Source organism: Brachycentrus maculatus, unplaced genomic scaffold (assembly GCF_059751285.1).
Source record: "Brachycentrus maculatus isolate JH-2025_06_01 unplaced genomic scaffold, ASM5975128v1 h1tg000645l, whole genome shotgun sequence".
Taxonomy (NCBI): domain Eukaryota; kingdom Metazoa; phylum Arthropoda; class Insecta; order Trichoptera; family Brachycentridae; genus Brachycentrus; species Brachycentrus maculatus.
In genome coordinates, this window is record NW_028281381.1 from 22,000 (window position 1) to 44,106 (window position 22,107).

The 22,107-nt window shown below is 28.6% G+C and overlaps 1 protein-coding gene across 1 annotated transcript; it reads left to right on the top strand.

Annotated features, from left to right (window-relative positions):
• The first annotated feature begins 2,110 nt into the window (after positions 1-2,110).
• Positions 2,111-21,319, top strand: LOC148300857 (facilitated trehalose transporter Tret1-like). The gene is made up of 9 exons (XM_088274197.1): positions 2,111-2,368; positions 4,529-4,664; positions 10,576-10,790; positions 12,259-12,403; positions 13,253-13,415; positions 14,779-14,951; positions 15,526-15,721; positions 18,427-18,610; positions 21,003-21,319. The coding sequence occupies exons 1-9, from the start codon at positions 2,333-2,335 to the stop codon at positions 21,186-21,188; spliced, it is 1,434 nt and encodes a 477-aa protein (XP_088130323.1). The 5' UTR covers positions 2,111-2,332; the 3' UTR covers positions 21,189-21,319.
• The last annotated feature ends 788 nt before the right edge of the window (positions 21,320-22,107 follow it).

Here is a 22,107-nt window from a genome sequence, read left to right on the forward strand (position 1 = left end):
TAACATTGGAGTTATGGTAGATGTTAGAGTTAACGGAGAACGGTACTTTGCATCTAGGAATGTGGCGTCTTTATAAACTGAAATGGAACTAATTCATAGAAAAAGGCATCTCAGAAGGTTGGTTAAAAATTGAGGATTCACACGTTATTATTTGAGAACTAGGATCTGTGTGTTCGACAGTTGTAGTATGTTGTTTCCAGGAGTATAGCGTGTTTTCTTCATTAGAAGCTGATACCTGTGATAAAGGTACAATGAAAATTTTATTAAATATTAATCCTTAAAGTTGAACTTCTAAAAAATATCAAAATTCGTTTAAAACACTACTACCACCAAACATTTTTTTCTCATATCGGGCAAGTGAAATTTTTGCAATTATAATTTTATATTTTAATTTACTGATTCTTTTTGACGTAACATTATTCTTTTTTCTCAATGAGCACATTAGCATTGTCCAGTACTACACCTGCTATTTAAATATCAAGTATGCTACTTCGAGTGCCTTGTAGACTTAAAACAATATCGTTTGATTAAAATCAAAGGAATGCAGGTCGGAAATGATTCCTTTTTTATTTAGATATTCTCTAAGAATAACGTTATAAAAAGTTCTCATTACTCATTTGAAATATTAAAAAACGCTCTCCATGATAAGATAAGTAAATATATAATAATATCCGAGACTGAGATATATAAATTTTGTAAACTTTGAATTTTCATTTCTTTTCAAATTGATACTTGCATTAATTATCACAATTAGTAGATAAGTCATGTGTGTGATAATTTACATTAAAAAAAAAAAACATTTCAATGTTTGAACAAACAAAAATTGTTGAAAAATGACAAAAAATATTTTATTAAATACCAAGTAAAAAGGGGAGATACAATTTGCCTAGATTTACTAAAAACGGAGATTAGTATTTCAAATTTATTTTGGAATAGTGTTTTCACTTCCGCCTTAGATTTTATAAAACATTGTATAAGCATCAAAGGTTAATCTGAAGAAAAGAAAAAAACAGTTATTTGATTATTAAAAAGAACAAAAAAATGAAATAACTATTTTGTTTTTTCCGTTTTTAGATTTGTGATAACAGTTCTCTTATAATGCAAAACAAATCCATTGAGGTCGTCAATTAATTTATTTTCTGATTTGAATGTAAGTTGTATTCGTATATTGTTTTGAATTTGTTAATACAATTTTTTTATGTTTTTGCACGTACGTGTTACACTAAGATTTGTTTCATAATAATAACTTGTCGAATATGTATACCATATGTTTACTTTTTCTCATTTTTATTGTTTTTGTATGACAATTTGTTTTTATTTAATTGTTTTGTTGAATCAAAGCATAAAAATATTTTTACGTAATTTTTTCAATCAATCTTAAAAGAAAAACAAAGTCTGAAATTTTTTTTAATTTCTGTTAAAAATAACATATGTATGTTGCACATACAGATGTTTAATTTAAATGCCGTTATTAAGGGGAATATTTGTTGCTTATTGATTTTAATTTCATCATGCACATATTTAAAAATTACAATAATATGCACTGAGATTTTTAGTGCCGAGGGCACAATTTACAATAGTTATTTATAAAACTATTAAAAATAAAATTGTTTAAGAATCGCCGAATATTACAATCTATTTCAGATCAAACCTTGTCCGTTATCTATTTAAGAATATCTCTTTTATACTGAGTTTTTTTTAAAATTCTTTATGGAAAACTGAAACAGGTTTTAAAAATTTATTGCATTATAATCAATGTTATTTTGATCAATAAAGGTATGTGTAAGGTTTTGTTTAATGTGTTTCTGTGTTTCGGATCATTTAGTTATATGTCCGTTTCCATAAAGTGTGTTATTTGTATTTTGTGAACTTTGCAAATTGGGACATTACCTTTTGTTAGTTAAAATCGGTATTTATATTGTTGATAATAAATTAAAAGTTATCATAATTACGATTGGTATCATGAAGCGTGATTTGTTTTCAATAGATAATTCAGAAAGCGGTCCTGGATTGAATGGGTATTCACGTTGGCCGCTGGCTGTAGCCAATTTTATACCTTTAACCGCAAGTAGTGGCACTCGACATCTGATGGCCGTGAAAACATCACTCCAGTCTTGGCGGGAACTGTTATACACACATTCGCTTGTAATAGCACCGATTAAGAGATGAAACAGTGTTAGTGACAATCGTCTACCGGATTTCAATGTTGAAATAGTTTGGTGAAGAGATTCGTGGTGATGCCGGCAATTAAAACATAAATTATAAATTTTGTTGTCTTTCTTGCATTTTGCAAATATTGATATATTTAAATTTTAAAGTGTATATTTGTATAATGGAGACGTTTTGGAACTCATCAATTTCAAGACAGGTGGGTTTATTTTTACCTTAATTTTTAATTACGTGTTGAATTCGGTTTTATGCACGGATTATTTTAATATTTTAATGATGCGATTTTATCATCTGATGGGTGTCAAAATTGTAAATGTTTCAAAATATAAATACTGGTGAAAAAATATTATTTAAATAAAACACGAGGCTTGGGTCGCAAACATAAATAGATGGAGATTTTTTAGTTTAAAATACACTTTAATTTACTTATTTTAAACTAATATAATAAAAACAAAAATTTTAACATAGAGATTTGTCTGCAGATAGTGAGGTGATATGGAAAAATACATAAAACAATATTGAATTGAGATTTCAGGTATCAATAAGAAATTTATTATATAAATCATATAACAGTTAATATAATATTAACTCGTGTATAAATAAATATAACTATAAAATATTACTAGTTAATTCGCGGTGATTCAGAGAGTCCTCTTTGAATTTTTCTTAACATGGTTGCCAATTTCCTTTGTTAGGATAAGAATGATAGAGAAAAATATTTTTGCTGTTGTTATTTTTACCCATATCGCACCAAATGTTGCATAAGACAATATATTGTATCGACGCTATGTTGTATTGACTATAATTACTTATACGAAGGTAAGGTGATTGGTCCCGCGTTTCAGGAAACATTCCTGGAAAATATTAAATTCATATAAGAGTGAAAACCACCAATATTTATATTGAATCTCTGAGAATTGAATCTGAAGACTCCAGCACGGTATCCAAATATATGAATTTCAATCAAATTAAGTAACATTGATTTCAATCGAATCCAGAATGGAGTGAAAACAAATTGAAAAAAGTATCTTTTCAATATGATTCAGAGGTAGATCAATGCTTTTTACGAGTACTATAATAAAAATAAAGTTTAAAAATAATAACTTAAATAATAGATAACTTCACTTTAAAAATAAAAACTATCTTAGTTTACGAAGAAAACATGTTTTTGTTAAATCTATTAATTTATTTTTGATGTCGTTGAATGCATACAAAAATAATTTGAAATACACACTCTGTATACTTAAATGGATTATAACGCATTATATAAAAGGTGTATACGTTTTGTTATCCAACACATTTACTAATACACTCGAACTTAATCATTGTTTTGATTCCATACCATTTTGTGAGCAGATACATGAAGTGATTTAATGCAATAAATGTTTTTTTTGTGACAGTCGATTTCATTATTTAAAAAAAAATTCTTAACTGATTGATTACAAAGAAGAAATAATTTTGATAACTTACTTATATTGATGAATAAGTGATTTTGATTATATCTGTCTCATCCGTAGAATACAAAACGCAAAAAAAGTAATCACAATTTTTTCACAACTTTATGTAGTGATGTAAAAATACGTTTGTTAGTATATTTAATAAATATAGTTCATCATAGATATACTGCTACAACTGACCCTTATCTGTACCTCATAGTACATATGGCACTGCATCAAATTGCTACAATATTTATTTGATCCATTATTATATGAAGGTAAAGTGATAAGATCTGGGCTCAAGGCGCTATTCTAGGGTACTATTAAATAAATATAACTAATAAACTAACCAACGCGGGGCTAGGCAGAGAGAATAGAACGCCACACCCATCTGTGTTTGCAAATTTTAACCACGCATTATTTTCCTCCACTATTTTTTCGACATCGTCATCCCACCATACATCGCTTTTTATTCGTTTCTTGCACTGTTATACCACACACTACCTTTACAGGTTTATACACACTGCCTTTTTAATGTTCCCACATATCAATTACACTAAGTTCATTAACATCTTTGTTAATCAACCTGCTGCATACGTCTGTTTCAAACTTTACTCTTATGTCATCATTTGGTATTTTTCCTACTCGGACTCTAGAAGGAAGCGCCACGTTGTTTGTTTTGGCCCTCCAACCTCCAATAACTAAAAATACTAACAAATTAACCATTACGCCGCTTCCCCGAAGGGGTAGGCAGAGAGAAAATAACGCTTCATCAATAGTTGTTTATTTTTATTGGTCAATGGGGTTCTTAAATAAACAAATATTTTCGTGATTTTTTTGTGATGATATACGCTGTAATACATTTACATGAAAATCGAAAAAAATCGCAGTAAAACAATATTAACAAAACTATTTTTTTCCAGATTATATTGACATTGGCGGCTTCATTGGCTTACATGACAATAGGTCTGGTACGAGGCTACTCCTCATCAGCTATTCCCTCAATTCAAGAAAATAACCCGGAACTTCTCCCAAATGTCGAGGCGGTGTCATGGATGGGTAAATAAAGAACTTATTAATAAATTAATACCTTAAGAAGTATTTTCTCTTCAATAAAATATCATTTGGTGGAAAAGAAGTTTCAGCTGTAACTGTTATTTCGTAAGAAATAAAGGTTTCGTCGGAAGCGTTAATAAACTGTTTATTTTATAAGATCACCGTCGCTCACAAAGTTTTAAAAATATCTAAGGTTTGCTAAGAATAGAGTAAATACGAATACAAAATAAAAATAAAACTTTTGTGATTTAACAAAAATACTTCACGAAGCCAACATATTTTTATTTACATTGATGAAAAAGGAAATATGCAAGTCAAAGCATTTATAGAGAACTGTGATTGGTCGGTTTAAGTAACCACGTTATACACTTGCACATGTACCTACACGTCCAGCATATCTTAAGCGAATTCATTATACTTATCTGATTCTTTAATTTTCAACTTTGCAAATAACTTTCTTAAAAGTACCAACTTTGCCTAAAAAATTAAGTTACGAAGAACGAAAATAATAAATATATACGTATATACATTTATAAAAAAATTACATATTTATTTTATTATTTTCAATCTCTCTTAATAAATGTAGCAAATGCATTTCCGAGATATTTATGGTAAAGTTATGCACAAAAACGCATGATTTGCATGTATTGAGTAATATGAGAAGATATTCGTATTTATACTCGTATATATATATAAATATATGTATATATATATATATAAATATATATATATATATATATATATATATATATATATATATATATATATATATATATATATATATTTATATATATATATATATATATATATATATATATATATATATATATATATATATATATATATATATATATATATATTTAAATATATATATATATGTATATATACCTTTATATAGATATATATATATATATATATATATATATATATATATATATATATATATATATATATATATATATATATATATATATATATATATATATATATATATATATATATATTTATATATATAGGTTCGAATACGTAAGCACATGTGTATGTACATGTAGGTACCTATTATGGTCTTTTTGATACCTAGGTCAAGGTCAAAAACCAATAACTATAATTTAATATACCGACGCACATAAACAAACAATTTTTTGCCTTAACATCAAACTATTGGAATAGCGATATAAAAGTTGAGTTTTCCCCTACTTTTTCATTGAATTTATCAACAAATTATGACATCACAATTCCGTTAGAAAGCTTATTAATCACATTGGTTGGATCCGTACCAAATAGCATCAATTACTCTTTGAAACATTAACTACGATAATATTTTTGGTGCAGTGAAAGGTTTCTTGCCATCCATTTTGAAATATCCAAATGATCATGCATCAACTTCAGAACAAATACATTTATTAGACGTTTTTCTTGTTTTTAGTTTTAACTAATCATACCCCTTGATGAAATTTTCTAATTATGATCCTTTTGAGTGACGTGACGTCACTTATCCTTCTAGACCAATCGTCGTCCTTGAGTGACAGTCCACCTTATTTTTAATTGTGGTAGTACAAAATTATTTTAAATGCTTTTTAAAATGAATGAAGCTCATTTAACTTGAAATAAGTTATTTTTATGTTGTATGGTTTAACCATCATAAAAGATCGAATTAACATACTGAAACGAAATGTTTATCTTGACTTTAATATAATAAATGGAAGAAGTTTTTTTTATAAAATAGAATTAAAATAGATTTCGTCTCATTCCGAGAACATCAAAAATCACCTACGAACGTTGTACAATTGTGATTAAACAACAGTATCAACTAACACAAATCATCATTTTATCTTTTAAATTTGTTTGTTCTAAAGATTATTCGTGAAATAATTATCCTAGTATAATTCGTATATATTATCTCAAATCATAATGAGTATTTACCTACCGTTTCAAAAACTGGTTTTGAGAGTATTATATTTGCGTATGTTTAAAAAATAATTAATAAGCCACAGATTACGTAAAAATACGACATTACTTATGCATCAAACTAATATATATTTATGTATATGTATATATATATATATATATATATATATATATATATATATATATATATATATATATATATATATATATATATATATACATAAATATAAATTACTTTAGCATCAAACTAATATATATTCGTCCGCCTCCGTAGTGTTATGGTCAGCATGCTTGCCTACCATTCTGGAGGTCCCGGGTTCGATTCCCAGGGGGGTTTAATAAATATAAGTGATTTTTTCACTCTTATATTTATTCAATATTACACTGGACTGGTACCTGAAGTGGAGGGCTGATCACCTTTCCTTCATGTGTAATCGATCGAGATAACACTGCGTTTATATGAAGCAGTGACCTATGCACCATTGGGGTGCGGTAAGGGACTATTATTTTATAATATGTATATATATTGTTTTTTTAAACGCGTTTTTTAAATGTTTTTGATTAATTATAAAATGTATTATTTCCTGCTAAAATGATGCAAGAATTTTAGATAAAATAAAACAATTTGACATGCTAGCCACATGTTTTAAAAAAATAATTTTTATTTTTCTGGAAAGGTTTTTTTTAAACCCCGTTTCATTTAATTAAAAAAGAAAATTTCAATATCTTAGTGTAAAATAATTTGTCTTTATGTATTACACAACTAGGTAAATCATAAGCCGTCGGTAAATAGTATAAGTTTACATTTGTAACAAAATCCAATACTTGCCATAATATAAATGAACCGTTAAGACAATTATAACTTACAATCAATCAGTAGTTTTATAATCGTATAGACAAATAAACCTGACCGCAGAATTTTTAGACCGAGCGTTATTTTATATCACCGAGTTTCGAGCTAATGAAACAATGCGATAGATACTATAAGTATGAAAAAAAAATCTCTTGGAAAACACATACTTATATTCATAGGTGTATAGTATTTTGAGTTAACTACATTACTGGAGATCTTTCATGAATATGACGTGTTCATCAGTTACAAGCAATACATATACTGTTTTGCCTTATTTGCTTAGTTATATCTTTTTAAATGTCGTGTCGTGTCGAGTTGTGGTCCCGTGGTTAGTGTCGCGGACTCTTAAGTCAGAATTTAAAGGTCGAATCCAATTTCCCACAATTTGATACCTACTTCTAATTATGAGCCGCTTAGGCTCACAGAAATAGTATGAAATTGAAATATTTATGTAGGTAATAAAAACACAAATATTTCTTCTTTTTCAAAAAGAAAAAAAAAACAAAACCAAAATGATAATGTTAGCTTAAAATTTCGAATCTCGACACTAATTGTATTGATAATTGACACTGATTGCATTGAGATTCCAATAAAGTTATTTGAGTAGTCCACTTGCAAACCACGTTATATTAAAAAAAAATTTTTTGCCAATGACGCCAATCGGTAGAAAATTAAAAATATTCAAAGCCATGTTTAACATAATCTGCCAAAACTCATTAAGTTAGAAATGAAATGGAATAGAAAAATCAATACTCTTCAAAACTTGCTGAAAAAAAAACCCCAAATCGGTAGAAGATTTTATCTTATACCGATTGCCGCCATTGGCTAAAAAACTTAATTTTAACACAAGTGGACTACTCGTTTACTGATTGCGTTGACATTTGACATTTTATACTGCGTTGCATTTAAATATCCTCCTGTACCCAACGATAGGTGTTCAAACCCGGGACCGAAAAATTTATTTATTTTTCCTTCAGTTTTTTTACTACAGCTGAACGTTACAGTAATAAACGCAATTTAAAATATCTATCATGGCAAACAGCGTGCTTTTTGACAAATACTGTCACTAAGAATTTTCAATATTTTTGATTGAATTTTTGCTTCCTAGATTTTAAATATGTATTTTCATTCCTTAAAAAGAATTGTGAAATCATCATACATATTAGAAATTTCTGCTTTCTGTTTTTTTTCTTCATTCAACCAGACTGAACCACAGAAACGCATGACTGGGTACATCTCGCTTTAAAAAAAAATGCATGTAAGTATGTTTATTTTGGTAATGTGCGTTATAAAAAAAAAGAAAACATGAAAAAATATGCTATTTTCAAATAAATAAAACGAAACAAATACACACATGTTGCAAAATTATTCCTACCAAACCTTTTTTGTGGCTCGGTGCTTCGACTCGTTTTCAGTTGTCATTAACCTTTAATGTGATTTTTTATATCAAATGATAATTTGTCGTATTTATGTTACCACTACCATCACGCTGTTTCCTTGCAGGGGTAGGCAGAGAGGATGGAAAGGCAAACTCTTCTGTCCTGACTCCTCGATTCCTTCACATCCACACATCTTCATCATACATGCCCTTTGATTACGCAGACTTTTGACACCATCAGATTTAAGGTTCTGATTGATATGATTGTGCCAGGTCTTTTTCGGTCATCCTCGTTCTGTTGCCATATATACTTTCAAAGTCATTATCTCGTTATATATTCGCTCCACATATCCATACCACCTAAAAGAACTATTCTTTATCTTTTCAACTATTCCTAGATCAGCCTTTCATTCCTTATATCTTCATTTTCAATTCTGCTATGCAATGATTTTCCACACATTTGTTTGAGGCAGCGAATTTCAATATCTTTCTCTGTGGTTTCATCCTCGTATTTATGTTCGTATGTTATAATCCGTATGTCATATTAGATTATCTCAGAACAAACTGACCTTCACAGACGTAGCGTGTATGGCTAATAGTTCAATTAGTTAGTTGTTGGGCACGGAACTCATATCTACAAAAGCAATCGCGATGCTCACTGAAGAGTTACTCAAATAACCTAATTGAATGAATGCATTAGATACCCATAGCGGATTTAAATTCAATTGAATTCTAATAAATTTATAACTATGATGAATTTTTATATTGGAATATGTATTCTTTTTTATTTATTTTTTTACGTGGGCAAAATATTCTGTTAGTTTTTCTTTAGCTCTTAATGATCATTTGATTGATATATTTTTTGTAATATCAATCTTTATTTATTCATCTAAAGTTGAACAAAAACTTCCAATCCACATCGGAAAATAGTTTCAATCCTGTTAATCTCAGATTGATACCGAAGCACTAATATCGCATTGTGCGCTAACGTTGTGTCTAATTTAATGTAAAATAAATGGATTTAATTAAAATCTCTCCTTCCTGAAATTAGACAAAACTTTATACTTTACACAGTTTTCAACTGATGGTAACACAATCGGTGAAAAAATCCATATTTATCATCATTTCAGCAAACATATGACAGGATTAATATAATGATACAAAAATACAACATTTGAAAATAAATGCGTAAATGGGTGAGAACGTTACACAAGTGCATAAAGTGATCTCTTAAGCCAGCCAATGCTAGAAAGTAAACCCCGGCATTCTAAGACGTGTATCTTCCTTTCATATGTAGACACCTATAGCATATCTTGATTTATAATATTATCCTTGTGATAAAAACTCCAGTGTCTGATGGAATGAACATTTTTAATAATATTTATTCTTACACACAAACATACATACACACACATATACATGTATAGATATATGAAACAATAATTAATGATAAGTACCTAATTAACAAGATTATTTAATTTTTATCGTATATAATATATCTTGATTCTTTCATACCGGTATGCTAAATGTTTTTGTTTTTTAATTGGCCAGCTAACATTTTTAAAGCATTTTTTTCTGTATATGAATTTCAAGTTTTACGTTTTAAGTAGTAATGATACTGAATTATGGCTCATAATGGATATATGTATAATTTAAGTGAATATTAACAATACCGATACAATTTTTTTTATTACATTATGTTACTTTTGTAAATATTTGTTGGTTTCCCAATAAATAAATAAATTAATACCATGTGTACCTTCATGTTTCTTCAGGTGCGATCCCCCCTTCGGGTGCCCTGGTTGGGAGTTTGGTGTCAGGACCTCTGATGCAAATCTTGGGAAGGAAGAGAACTGTCCTTGTGACTTCTCCGTTGTGGGCAGCGTGTTGGGTAATAGTCGCCACAGCCCAGTCTTATGGAGTCATCTTAACCGGTAGAATCTTGACGGGATTTTGCGTTGGTCTTGTGCTTCCAGCTTCTCAAGTCTATGTGGGTAAAAGTCTTGATAATAACTGCAATACTACTCTTTTTAAATACTACTCTTTATTTTTACAACAACAATTTAAATACTACTCTTTATTTTTAAGTTAATAAGCAAATACTCGATCATCATCGATTTATTTCGAGTTATTGTGATTTCATTATATTAATTTATTTATTTTTGAAACGCATTACATACATTAGTCATATATACGAGTATATATAATAATATTCCCCATGAGTATTTTCCATTTCTCATTTTGGGACAAAGGATTAAAGGTTAACAAGACTGAAACACATATAAGAAAGCTAAAAAAATGGATGAAATATTAAACTAATACAAGGCAAAATGTAAAATATAAATTAATTAACGAGTATAGAATAAAGGCGTTAAACAAAATATAAGGTAAGAAGCATGTTTAAAAAAAATAAAATGAAAAAATATAACTAATCACCAACACAAATATCTTTCCATTAAGAATTTTTACAGTTCTTTTATTTTGGATCCCTGAGTTCTATTATATTAGTCATTAGTATTTGGAGTCCGTAAACTTATAACACGGACTAGATTCTCAATACCTAATTTTTAAAATTGTAAGAACTAAGTTCAGGCAATATTAATATGGAGTACAGGCGTTACACTTGCAATATCCGTTCCAGCCATGTGACGTTTCCAAAAAAGTTATCAATTTAAAAAACGTTTCATCCCCTCGTTCAACTAACCATAGCGAGCTGTTTTCCCTGTCGCTTCCTGTTTCACGAGTACCGACATGTCGGAGTATGTGATTGACAGTTGTAGTCAGTTGTTATATAATACCATATATTGTACATATCAAGCCATCCTAGGAATTCTATCGTCAACTCGGAAATTGTACTGGAGAGGGATTGAAACATATTTTGATCGGTACATTTTTATTGATTAGCTATAAAATTTCATTAAGGTTTTTTTTAAATAATAAATATTTTTTTACCCAGAAATTAAAGATTAAAATCATTATTATTTAACTTATTGTTTTGACATTCACTTTGTGGTAAGTCGTGATGAAATTGTAAAAGAAAAACATTTTTTTTTACCACTTGAGATTATTTAGTCGCCAAATTAAAAAAGTGGTAAAAAACAAGTGCTTTTCAAAAACAAGATAAACATAATTAAAGAAGGGTGTTAGTGTTTGATAATATATTAATAAGATAAAACGCATGACATTTTATCATAAAAATAAAAGTAGAAATTCAATCCAATAACCTTGTTTGATTTTGGATATATGTACATTTAATTTAATTTTGTATTACAAAAAATTTAAAATGGAATTCCACCAACTGTCTGCAGTAATAATAAGATTGATAGAAGAGGTTAATACAAAGCTGTCTTCTGCAACAACTGTGCTATTATTCTTTATTTAACATTTTTTTTCTAATGTGCAAAGATTTCATGAAGTAATAAAACTAAACTTTTAAGATACTTAAATTGTGTGTTTAGGTAAGTGAATGCTGCGAAAAAAATGTACGTGGAAGGCTGGGTTCTATTCCTGCTCTTTCAATGTCCTTTGGGATTCTTTTATCTTACATATTGGGCTATTGGCTGGCATGGAGGACCCTTGCCTGGTGTTCAGCAGCTATAGCGTGTATGTACACATTTTTATTATACCACATAATAGTAAGAACTGATTTATACAAGATATTCACCTAATCCAACCTATCCATTATATAATATAAGATTGATTGATAACTCATTGTTTTATTTACGAATACGTTTCTTTTACTCACATCTTTGAGATAACATATAAATTTCTGGCTACGCGCATTTCTTCTAATCAGCACCTAATGGTGCATAGCACATTGACTGCCAACTACGAGATAACTCGTAGATTGGGTTTTTTGCTTTGACGCCGACTACGCGTTATCTCGTAATGTATTTACTTGCCATATTCGTGCAGCTACGATAAAATTTGTAGTATATCATTGCTAAAATGGGTTGATGGTTTCTGGGAAGAAAACAAAAATCAGTGCTGGCTTGCATGAAAAGAAAATTAATTAATAAATTAACAGAAAATATAAACAAAAAAAAAATTAAAAAATCAAGAAGTAAAAGAATATGTTTAAAGAATTGGCTTTTGAGACAAGAATTATAAAAATTGCCATGGCAGTCAACGTGATAGGTCACTGCATCCTAGTGACATAGTGTTATCTTAATCGTTACACACATGAACGCAAGGCGATCACTTCGCTTCGCTTCGTGGGCCAGTCCAAGGTAATATTAAATAAATATAAGAGTGTAAAATCACCAATATTAATTTTCATCCCCCCTGGGAATCGAACCCGGGTACTCTAGCACGGTAACTTTACACGCTAACCATTACACTATGGACGCGGACGACGCACTTTTAAAGGAAATAGATAAGCAAATAAAATAATTGGTATTTTTCGGGTGATAATGAAAGAAATACACTGTACCCTTTTAATATTTATTTCAGGTGTGATATTTATATTTCTACTACCTCTGCCGGAATCTCCAATATGGTTAAGCATGAAAGGGAAATATACTCAGGCTGAAAAATCTCTCAAGTGGCTCAAATTGCCTCTCACTCACGAGTCCATTCAGCTACAAGATAAAACCAATGATAGTGAAAAACAGGAGTAAGTGATATGTAAAATTTGTTTTTGGCGAGAAAATCGCTAACCCGAGTCTAGGGATAAAGTACTAACACAAATGATGTGAAGAATATTCATTAATAAATACTTGATTGTGAAATTGTTATTGTTGTTGCATTTAAACGATTAGTGCGTTTTGAGATTGTTTATCTGTAATTCCTGGTAGAATTGATCGAAACAAACATAAGTGATTTTTTGTTTACATTTTAAGTGGAAAAAATGAGTAATTTTGTATCTGAAAAAAAATACTTTTGATAAATATATATATATATATATATATATATATATATATATATATATATATATATATATATATATATATATATATATATATATATATATATATATATATATATATATATATATATATATATATGTATATATATATAGCCATTTAGGGCCTGTGCTAATGTTTTATTATGTATAAACACAATAAAACATTATATCTCTATTAAAACGTAAACAATATAAAAGTTTTATAAGTTAAATTTATAAAATAAATTAACAGAAAAACCTTTGATAACTATGTAAATAATCATATTTTAAAATAATATTTTGTTTATTGATTTCTCATTGATTTTGTGGAATGCGATGTTTTTTTTTAAATATAAAAACACCTGTATTATACTATTTTTGAATTTAATAACATACACACGACTTGTCTCGAGAAAAAATAGTTAAAAATACAAACTGTATCGTATTTTTAGCCGTTAATCACAACATTTGTAGTCGTATTGTGACACATATTTCGATGCATTAAGCATAATTATTAAACACCATTTCTTTTTAAATCGTGTCCCATTTTTTTTAAATCGTTGTAATTTAAATTTAAAGTAAATAAATAAAAAAGGTAGATATTATCACAAAGTGGCTGCTGAACCAATAAATGAAAATTAGGGATTTGTTAATAATAAAAAAAAAACAGATCTATGTGTGTACCTTCTTCATTTAAACGTTTAACTCATAAAGTACATATTCGCTCAGTTTTTTCATTTTTATCTTTTTGATATTTTGTTCTCTGTTAAAATAAAATATTTGTAATTTACATTAGCGCCTTTAGTCTAATTTTATTTCTGATAATATTCTTTTTTTTTGCCAGCGCCCTTTATTATACCCTAAAATAAAATGGTACCACATACCCACCCAAAGGGCCAAGCCGTTGTGGGATCTATTTTTAATATTAATATTATACATTTTTCATACTTGTAATTATAATTCATTGTAAAATGCAAAAGAATTTACAATAAAGAAAAATAATTAAAATAAATTAATGAAATAATAATTTATTTTCCGGTAGTTAAAATTATTCCACTGAAGATAATCCATTGGATGATCTTTTATTTTTCAGTGGTCAACTGTCAGTTAAGCAGGAAGAAGAGAAGAGCCTCTTTACCCGTGAAGTGTTCCTTAGTGCGGGGGTGCTGAAGCCTTTGGGGGTGGGTCTCGCCTTGTTAGTATTTCAGCAAATCAGCGGTATAGACGCTGTAATTTTCTTCACTGTGGATATTTTCAACAGTTCAGGTGATATTGAAATGCTTTAAAAAAATCTCTTCTTTTAAAAAGCTTTTTCACTATTTTTTCAGCCACCACTCGTTTACGAGTGATTTTGGCTCTACAAAACCAAACACATTAAAAGATATTAGAGGAGATGGAGATAAGAAAAAAAAAACATTTAAAAAAATAAACTGACACGAAAGAAAATATAAAATAGACATTTCGATCTGCAAATAAAGTTCCATTAAAATGTGGACATTTTGTTATCTCAATGATAAAATTTTTGTTTTTTTTTTTTTTTTTAATTATTACATTTAGTTATTATTGTACACTTTAAAGGGTAAAATGTAAGTTTTATTGATAATTAATATTACTTTAAGAATAAAAGTTACGATAAATAAATTTAAAACAATTTTTCAATCACGATATATCACAAATATTTGGGCATTTACGAGTACATTGCTTACTCGGCTGGTTCACTTTTATAACGTGATCACTTTTCATTCTTTTTTTTATTTCAGCACATCCTTATTATTTCTCGAATTTATCTGTTACTCAAAAAAGGTAAATAAAGATTTTTGGGACAATATTTCGTTTACAGGAAGCACTCTTGATGACCACCTGGCTACAATTATAGTAGGATTGGTCCAGCTGCTATCAAACTGTGCCTCTCTATTTCTTGTGGACAGATCTGGTCGGAAACCTCTCCTCATCAGTTCTGGAGTCATAACATGTATAGCGATGGCCACTATGGGAGTCTCATTTACAATCGATCTCAGTCAGAGTCCTGTTTTAGGGTAAATATTTTACCAACCCAAATTTTATATGAACTTATAAAATAATTTTTTTACCTGGCGCAGTTAAATTAGTTGATTTAATATGGTTTAGTATGTGATAGTGGGAGATAAGTAATATAATAAACATATGTATATATAAAAGAGTCGTCCGTAATCTCTCATGATAAAATGCTAATTTCAAAGCAAAACATTTAACACGTGAAGATGTTATCTGTATTGGAAGATATAATATGCATATCTACGCTTATCAATAATTTCGTTAACTTGGCAATCGCTTGAACGATTAAAAAAATTAACTTCAAATCTCAAATTTTGATCCTCAAAGATGTATTTAAATTATCTTATAAAAAATATTCCAAATAATTAATGAATTATATATTTGGTACAATAAGATATCTTTTTTTTAAATTATTTTGTTGTGTATCATTATCATTGACATCCTATTATCATTATAATTATGCAAGTCTTTATAATTATAATGATAATAGGATCAAGCGTTTTTGGGATAGTGTTTTATGAAAATGGCGATACACAAATTAACCAAATTATTATTATCATTACTAAATTCTGAGTAATATTTTTCATTCTTTCGTGTAAGTTTTAAAGTAAGTTCTTTATTTGTACTGATTTGTAACAAACGAACGATAACGAACGCAATTTTTTTTATTCCATTGTGATAAAAAAGTATGACAATTTTAATATTTTCATACGTTTTGTAAAATATTTTTATTACGACTTCTCACAGACGACTCATCGTATTCCGGGGCCAATTATAGTTAAGCATATCTAGAATTTGTTTTTAGCAACTTACCGTTGTAATTAGTGAGTCGTTAAACATGTATGTATATGTCAGTTGTTCTTTTATCAAGTTGTTCTTAGATTACGTTTCAAACAGCCCTAGTATTTAAAATAAAAACTTTGAATATTCAATACATTCTAGTAATTAAGTTTAGTTTATGAAGTCTTGGAATTTGGTGATCAAGTACACCTATGCCTCGTTATACGGCCGCTCTTTATACGGCATTTCGGTATAGCGGCCCTCTTCAATTAAGGAACGTTTTCGATTTACGGCCTTAAATGTTTCGCTGTAACGGCAAAAAATACTTTTTTGGCAAATCACTGAAGAAGGAAATAAACAAAAAGGCAAGACAAACAACGCTGGACATTTTTTTAAGCCAGGCCCATCCTTACCAGTAAAAAATGATGACGTCAGTGATCTTCAGGTTACCATTTCTTCGTCGTCTTCAGATTAAAGCCATTAAAAAATGTATGTATACATACACATATTTTATGTAACATGAAGTTGTTTTAGTTTTGTTTATAGATAATCGTTGGTTTTTGGAGTCTGTTTTTATTTTTGTACAAATGTGTGTACTTGTTAAGTATGAATTTTGGTTTTAAATGAAATGAAAAGATAAAATGCATTTTGAGTGATAAACCATATTACATATTTGACACATTTGGAACCGATCCCATTGAATTTGTATGAATTTATATTAGCATAATGGATTCCTTATACGGCTTTTTGCTTTTCAAGTTTCGTAGAACATGTCTAGGCCGTAAAGCGAGGTATGGGTGTATGTAATACGATGCTTCGTACAAACTTCACAAGTAGTTCTTCAACATCATTTACGTACGTATTTGGTACGTATTTTAATTGTATGTGTAATGAGTATTTCACTATATCACATTGAAATACACCCACTTCAGATCCTATCCTTCATAGATAAGTAAACCCGATATTCAGTAATTAGAGAATCGATAGGTCAACTATCTATGCCCGAAGCTACATATCGGTAGGAACATTAGAAGTGTGGGTAATATAATCAATATAGTATATATCCATTCAAACATGAATTCTGAATCATGGATAAAAAAATGTAACATAAATTTACCCTGAAATAACTGTTTAAAAACTTGTTTTCGTTTATATTTCTTTAATTATTTTAAACTACATTTGTAGTAAAGTTATGTTTTTAAAAATATGAGAAAGGAGGTCTATGATTTGTAATTATGAAATAAATTGTTTGCTTTGATGTAAGTGAAGATATTGTAGTCGTACAGGAGAATGTGACCAACTACCAAATCGTAAAATGTTCATGAAGGCCATTTAAGTCACTATTGCTTGGCAAGAAAACAACCACCAATGCAGTTGATCATTTTTAACAAGTCAATATATTATACTTCCAAGTTTAAAATCCTTTTCAGGGATTTTTTCAGGGCAGTATTAAGCTAGTAAGATATCAAATAGTCAATAATCATGTTTTTGTAAAACAATGCATTTGGTCACTTTCTCCGTGCATCCGTGCTCCGGCATCAACGTGGAGTGACAAGTTTGATTAAAACATTTAAAAAAAATAACACTAATATAATACCACTTAATGACATTTTTTTTCATTACACGTCACTAGTTTTAAAAACTACAGAGGTTTTCATCTGCAGATTCATTTTATCAATGAACGTGTGCAAAGCTTCTCCGAAGAGCTGCGGATGGTGAAAAAAATACACCGTATTATGTATATCAATAGTTATGTTAAGAAAACATATTTTTTAATTATCTCAAAACTTGTTAAATTCGACAATAATTTATTTTCTTCTGGAATTTTATCACCGTAACTAAACCTATATTTTAATACAAATATTGTTATTGACAAAAATAAAATACTACAAGACAAAAAAGCTATATGTTTATCATTTCGTTTCAGGTACTTGCCGCTGATAAGTCTGATCGTATTCATGATTGGGTTTTCTCTGGGTTTGGGATGCATACCATTCCTTCTGATGGGGGAACTGTTCGAAACTAAATATCGCGGAGCTCTTAGTGCCATTGCAGGATCTTTCAATCTGGCCGTCATGTTTGCGGTCATCAAGTCATACCACGCTTTAAATGTAAGTTGAAACTATAATATTTACCTTTCAGACTTATTTTCTTAGTCTTAAACTGAAAAAACCATCGGATAATATGAAAAGAAACATATTTTTAACACCGGCTGTTTTCATTTTATATTTTTTATTGATAAATCATCATAATACAATATGTTAGGTTACCAGTATAAGAAGATTAAAGGATATCTTATCTTGTGAAATCACGTATGTTGTTTATTATTACCATTTTACGAATATTTAGTAAGGGTAAGGGCTTACTTACCACAGACGACTATTTGCATTGTTGTCTTAAAATATCCTAATGTGTTTTGTTAAAAGATGAACATACCTAGTTTTTTTCATAATTTAGTTATTTACACATTACCTGCACTACTAAAGTTATTTTTATTTTGTTTCTACTAAAAAAGGTAGATTGGATAAGGTTAGGTTTGATTTTATGTGTAAATTGAACGCATGCCACTGCAAGCCGAAAACTATTATAAATATCAACAAAAAAAATATTTTGTAATTTTCATAATATGTATGTACTACCTTTCTATATTGAAAAGGTCTTTTTGTTTGTTACATAGAGTTGTAATTTGATCCTTAGACTCAACTCATATTAATATAATAACAAGGCACCGATTCAAGGGCTCAAAATCCCTCAATCAATGCCTTTATCTGAATGAAGGTTTTTTTTGGTATCTACTCACCTAATATTTCAATAATAAAATAACTAATTTAAGGTATTTAAAGATGTCGTTATCCGATAAAAGTAATTCTTGTCGATCATCAATACTTGAAAAAGAAGATTAAAAATTTATACATTATTACTGATACATAAAAGAATCAATAAAATACTTTTATTAAAAGTTTAGTAGGCCGTTAAAAGAGAAGATGTTATTTTTTATAGCCCATAAAAAAGATATTATTTCTTTCACGTACTTAAAGATATTAAAATCTTGCGTACTTTTGTGTTTTCAAAGATCTTTATACGTTGGTCAAAACGATCTTACTTTTATCATTAGCTTCTTTCTTTAGTTATCTTTAAAAAAAAACCTAAATGAAATGCAGTGAGCGTGTACAAGTAATAAAATTCTGCATCAAGAACAAAGAGTTAATATATACTTTTATTACTAATTATCAAAATTTCATGTCAAATATCTTCATCCCTTTATAAGGGAAAGTCGTTTTTTTCTACAATTCCCGCACCCCAATGGTGCATAGGGCACTGCATCATATAAACGCAGTGTTATCTTGATCGTTAACACATGAAGGAAAAGTAATCAGCCCTCCGCTTCAGATACCAGTCATGGGTAGTATTGAATAACATTAGATAAATAAAAAATCACTTATATTTATTTGACCCCCCTTCATTTGACCCACCTGGGACCTCCACACTAGTAGTGTTGGTATTCTCAATATTACGAGCGATTGATTTTTATTTTGATAGGCGTATGCGCTCTCGTGATGTGTTCGAAATCATTAAGTACGTGTTAAAAAACAAACACTTTATTTACGTGTAAAATTGATAACATTTAACGCTAGAATTTAATGGAAGCTTTCCGCTGCGGTGACCAAGATTAAATTATAATTTTAAAGAAAAAATATAAAACACATTAGAATATATAATTTTAAAAAATATAGGGAAAAATTTGTGTTTTTATTATTTACAAAAAAAAATGTGTTTTTATTATTTACGAAAATACTTCAATTTCATACTATTTCTTTGAGCATAAGTGGCTCATTATTAGAAATAGGATGAAATTGTGGTAGATTGGGGTCGAACCGAGAAACTCTGACTTAAGAGTCCGCGACAATAACCATGGGACCACAACTCGACAATTTTTTTTAATTGTAGATTTAATTATATTTTAAATATACCAAATTACAAGTCAAAGTAAAAATGAAATAAATTTATTTTTAAGGTTAAAATGTAACTTTTTTTAAATCACTTTAAATTGATACTGATTTTAAAATAAAGTTGGATTTTAATTATAAAATGGAAAATCAAAAAGCTAGAGTGCTTCAAATATAAATTATATTTTTTTAAGGCTTTGTTTTATACAAAATCACATACATTATATTTGAATACTTAAAAAGCAAATCTTTTATGACATTTAAAATCTAAACTATTTATTAACCAATGATGTTTAATTCATTTCAATGTATTCAAAATTTACCAAACTATGGTGAAAATGCGTAAAAATAAACTACTTAATAAAAAAAACACTAACAAACAACGCTGTGATATAACAGCAACATGTTCCGGTCTCCCCTCTTAAAGTTTGTTTAAGAGCTTACAATACGCTCGTTCCTTAAGTAGACAATTGAATGGAAACATTTGACTAGAAAATTAAATAAAAACACACATTTTAAATATAATTTGATATTTAAACAAATATTTTGGTTGCAGGAAGTTCTGACGATCGCTGGAACATTTTACATGTATTCTGCATTCTGCGCTGCCAGCGTATTATTTGTAATATTCCTAGTTCCAGAAACTAAAGGAAAAAGTCTGGAAGAAATTGCTAAGCTATTTAAGAAACCACCTGCGTCGCCGGAAATAAACGGAGGAAAAGACAATTTAGGTTATCAATAATTAAAATAGTGCCATAAACTTGGTGAAATTTTACACCAAGAACAATATTTGGATGTTTTGTAGTCTAGATTCATAATTTTTGGGACACATATCGCTCACTCCTTTCAACCACGTCATTTATATAAAAAAAAGATTTTTCAGGAGATCGTTTTTAAAGTTTAAAAATATAATGAAATGTATTGAAAATAAATATCAAGCCAGTTATTGAACTTTTTACTGTTCAAAAGATCTTTTTTTCCATTTGAAAAATATTTATTATATTTGAAAAAAAATAATTAAACAATAACTTTACTTCAAAATGCTAAAACAACACTTTTTTCCTATAGCGGGTAAATGTTAAGTTAAAATTATGCTACTTTTGCTTGGATATAGTACATTTTCTGGGCATTCCGAAACATCCACAACTGAAAATTGACGATTTTTGAAAAATGAAGTTGTTGAAAGGAGTGAGCGGTATAAAGTATGATTGTTAATAAAGTTCTGTTACGAATAGTATATTTTTTAGGTAATTTTTTTTTAGCTTACTTTGAAACACATTTTTTCATGTTGTTTTGATTTACAACAAATATTTTTGAAATATTCACACGAAACATTAAAAATAAAAATAAAGTTCTATCCACTAATGATTTTTGAAGAAGTTTAGAAGAACTATTTCAAAGTAAAATATATTATCTAATCAATACGTATCACATTCAACAAAAAAGTGATTTCATAGAAATCTGTATATTTTTGTTGTCTACTTTTATACAGATGTATGAACCGCTGTTTTAGTTAGTAATCCTCGTCACAACTAACATAAAAATAACTTAACATTATATTTCTGTACAGTGATGTTAGCTTTGATGTATATTTTTTTATTATTATTTATTTTTACTATCTTATATTTTTATATGTAAATGAGTCAAAAAGTCAAAAATGT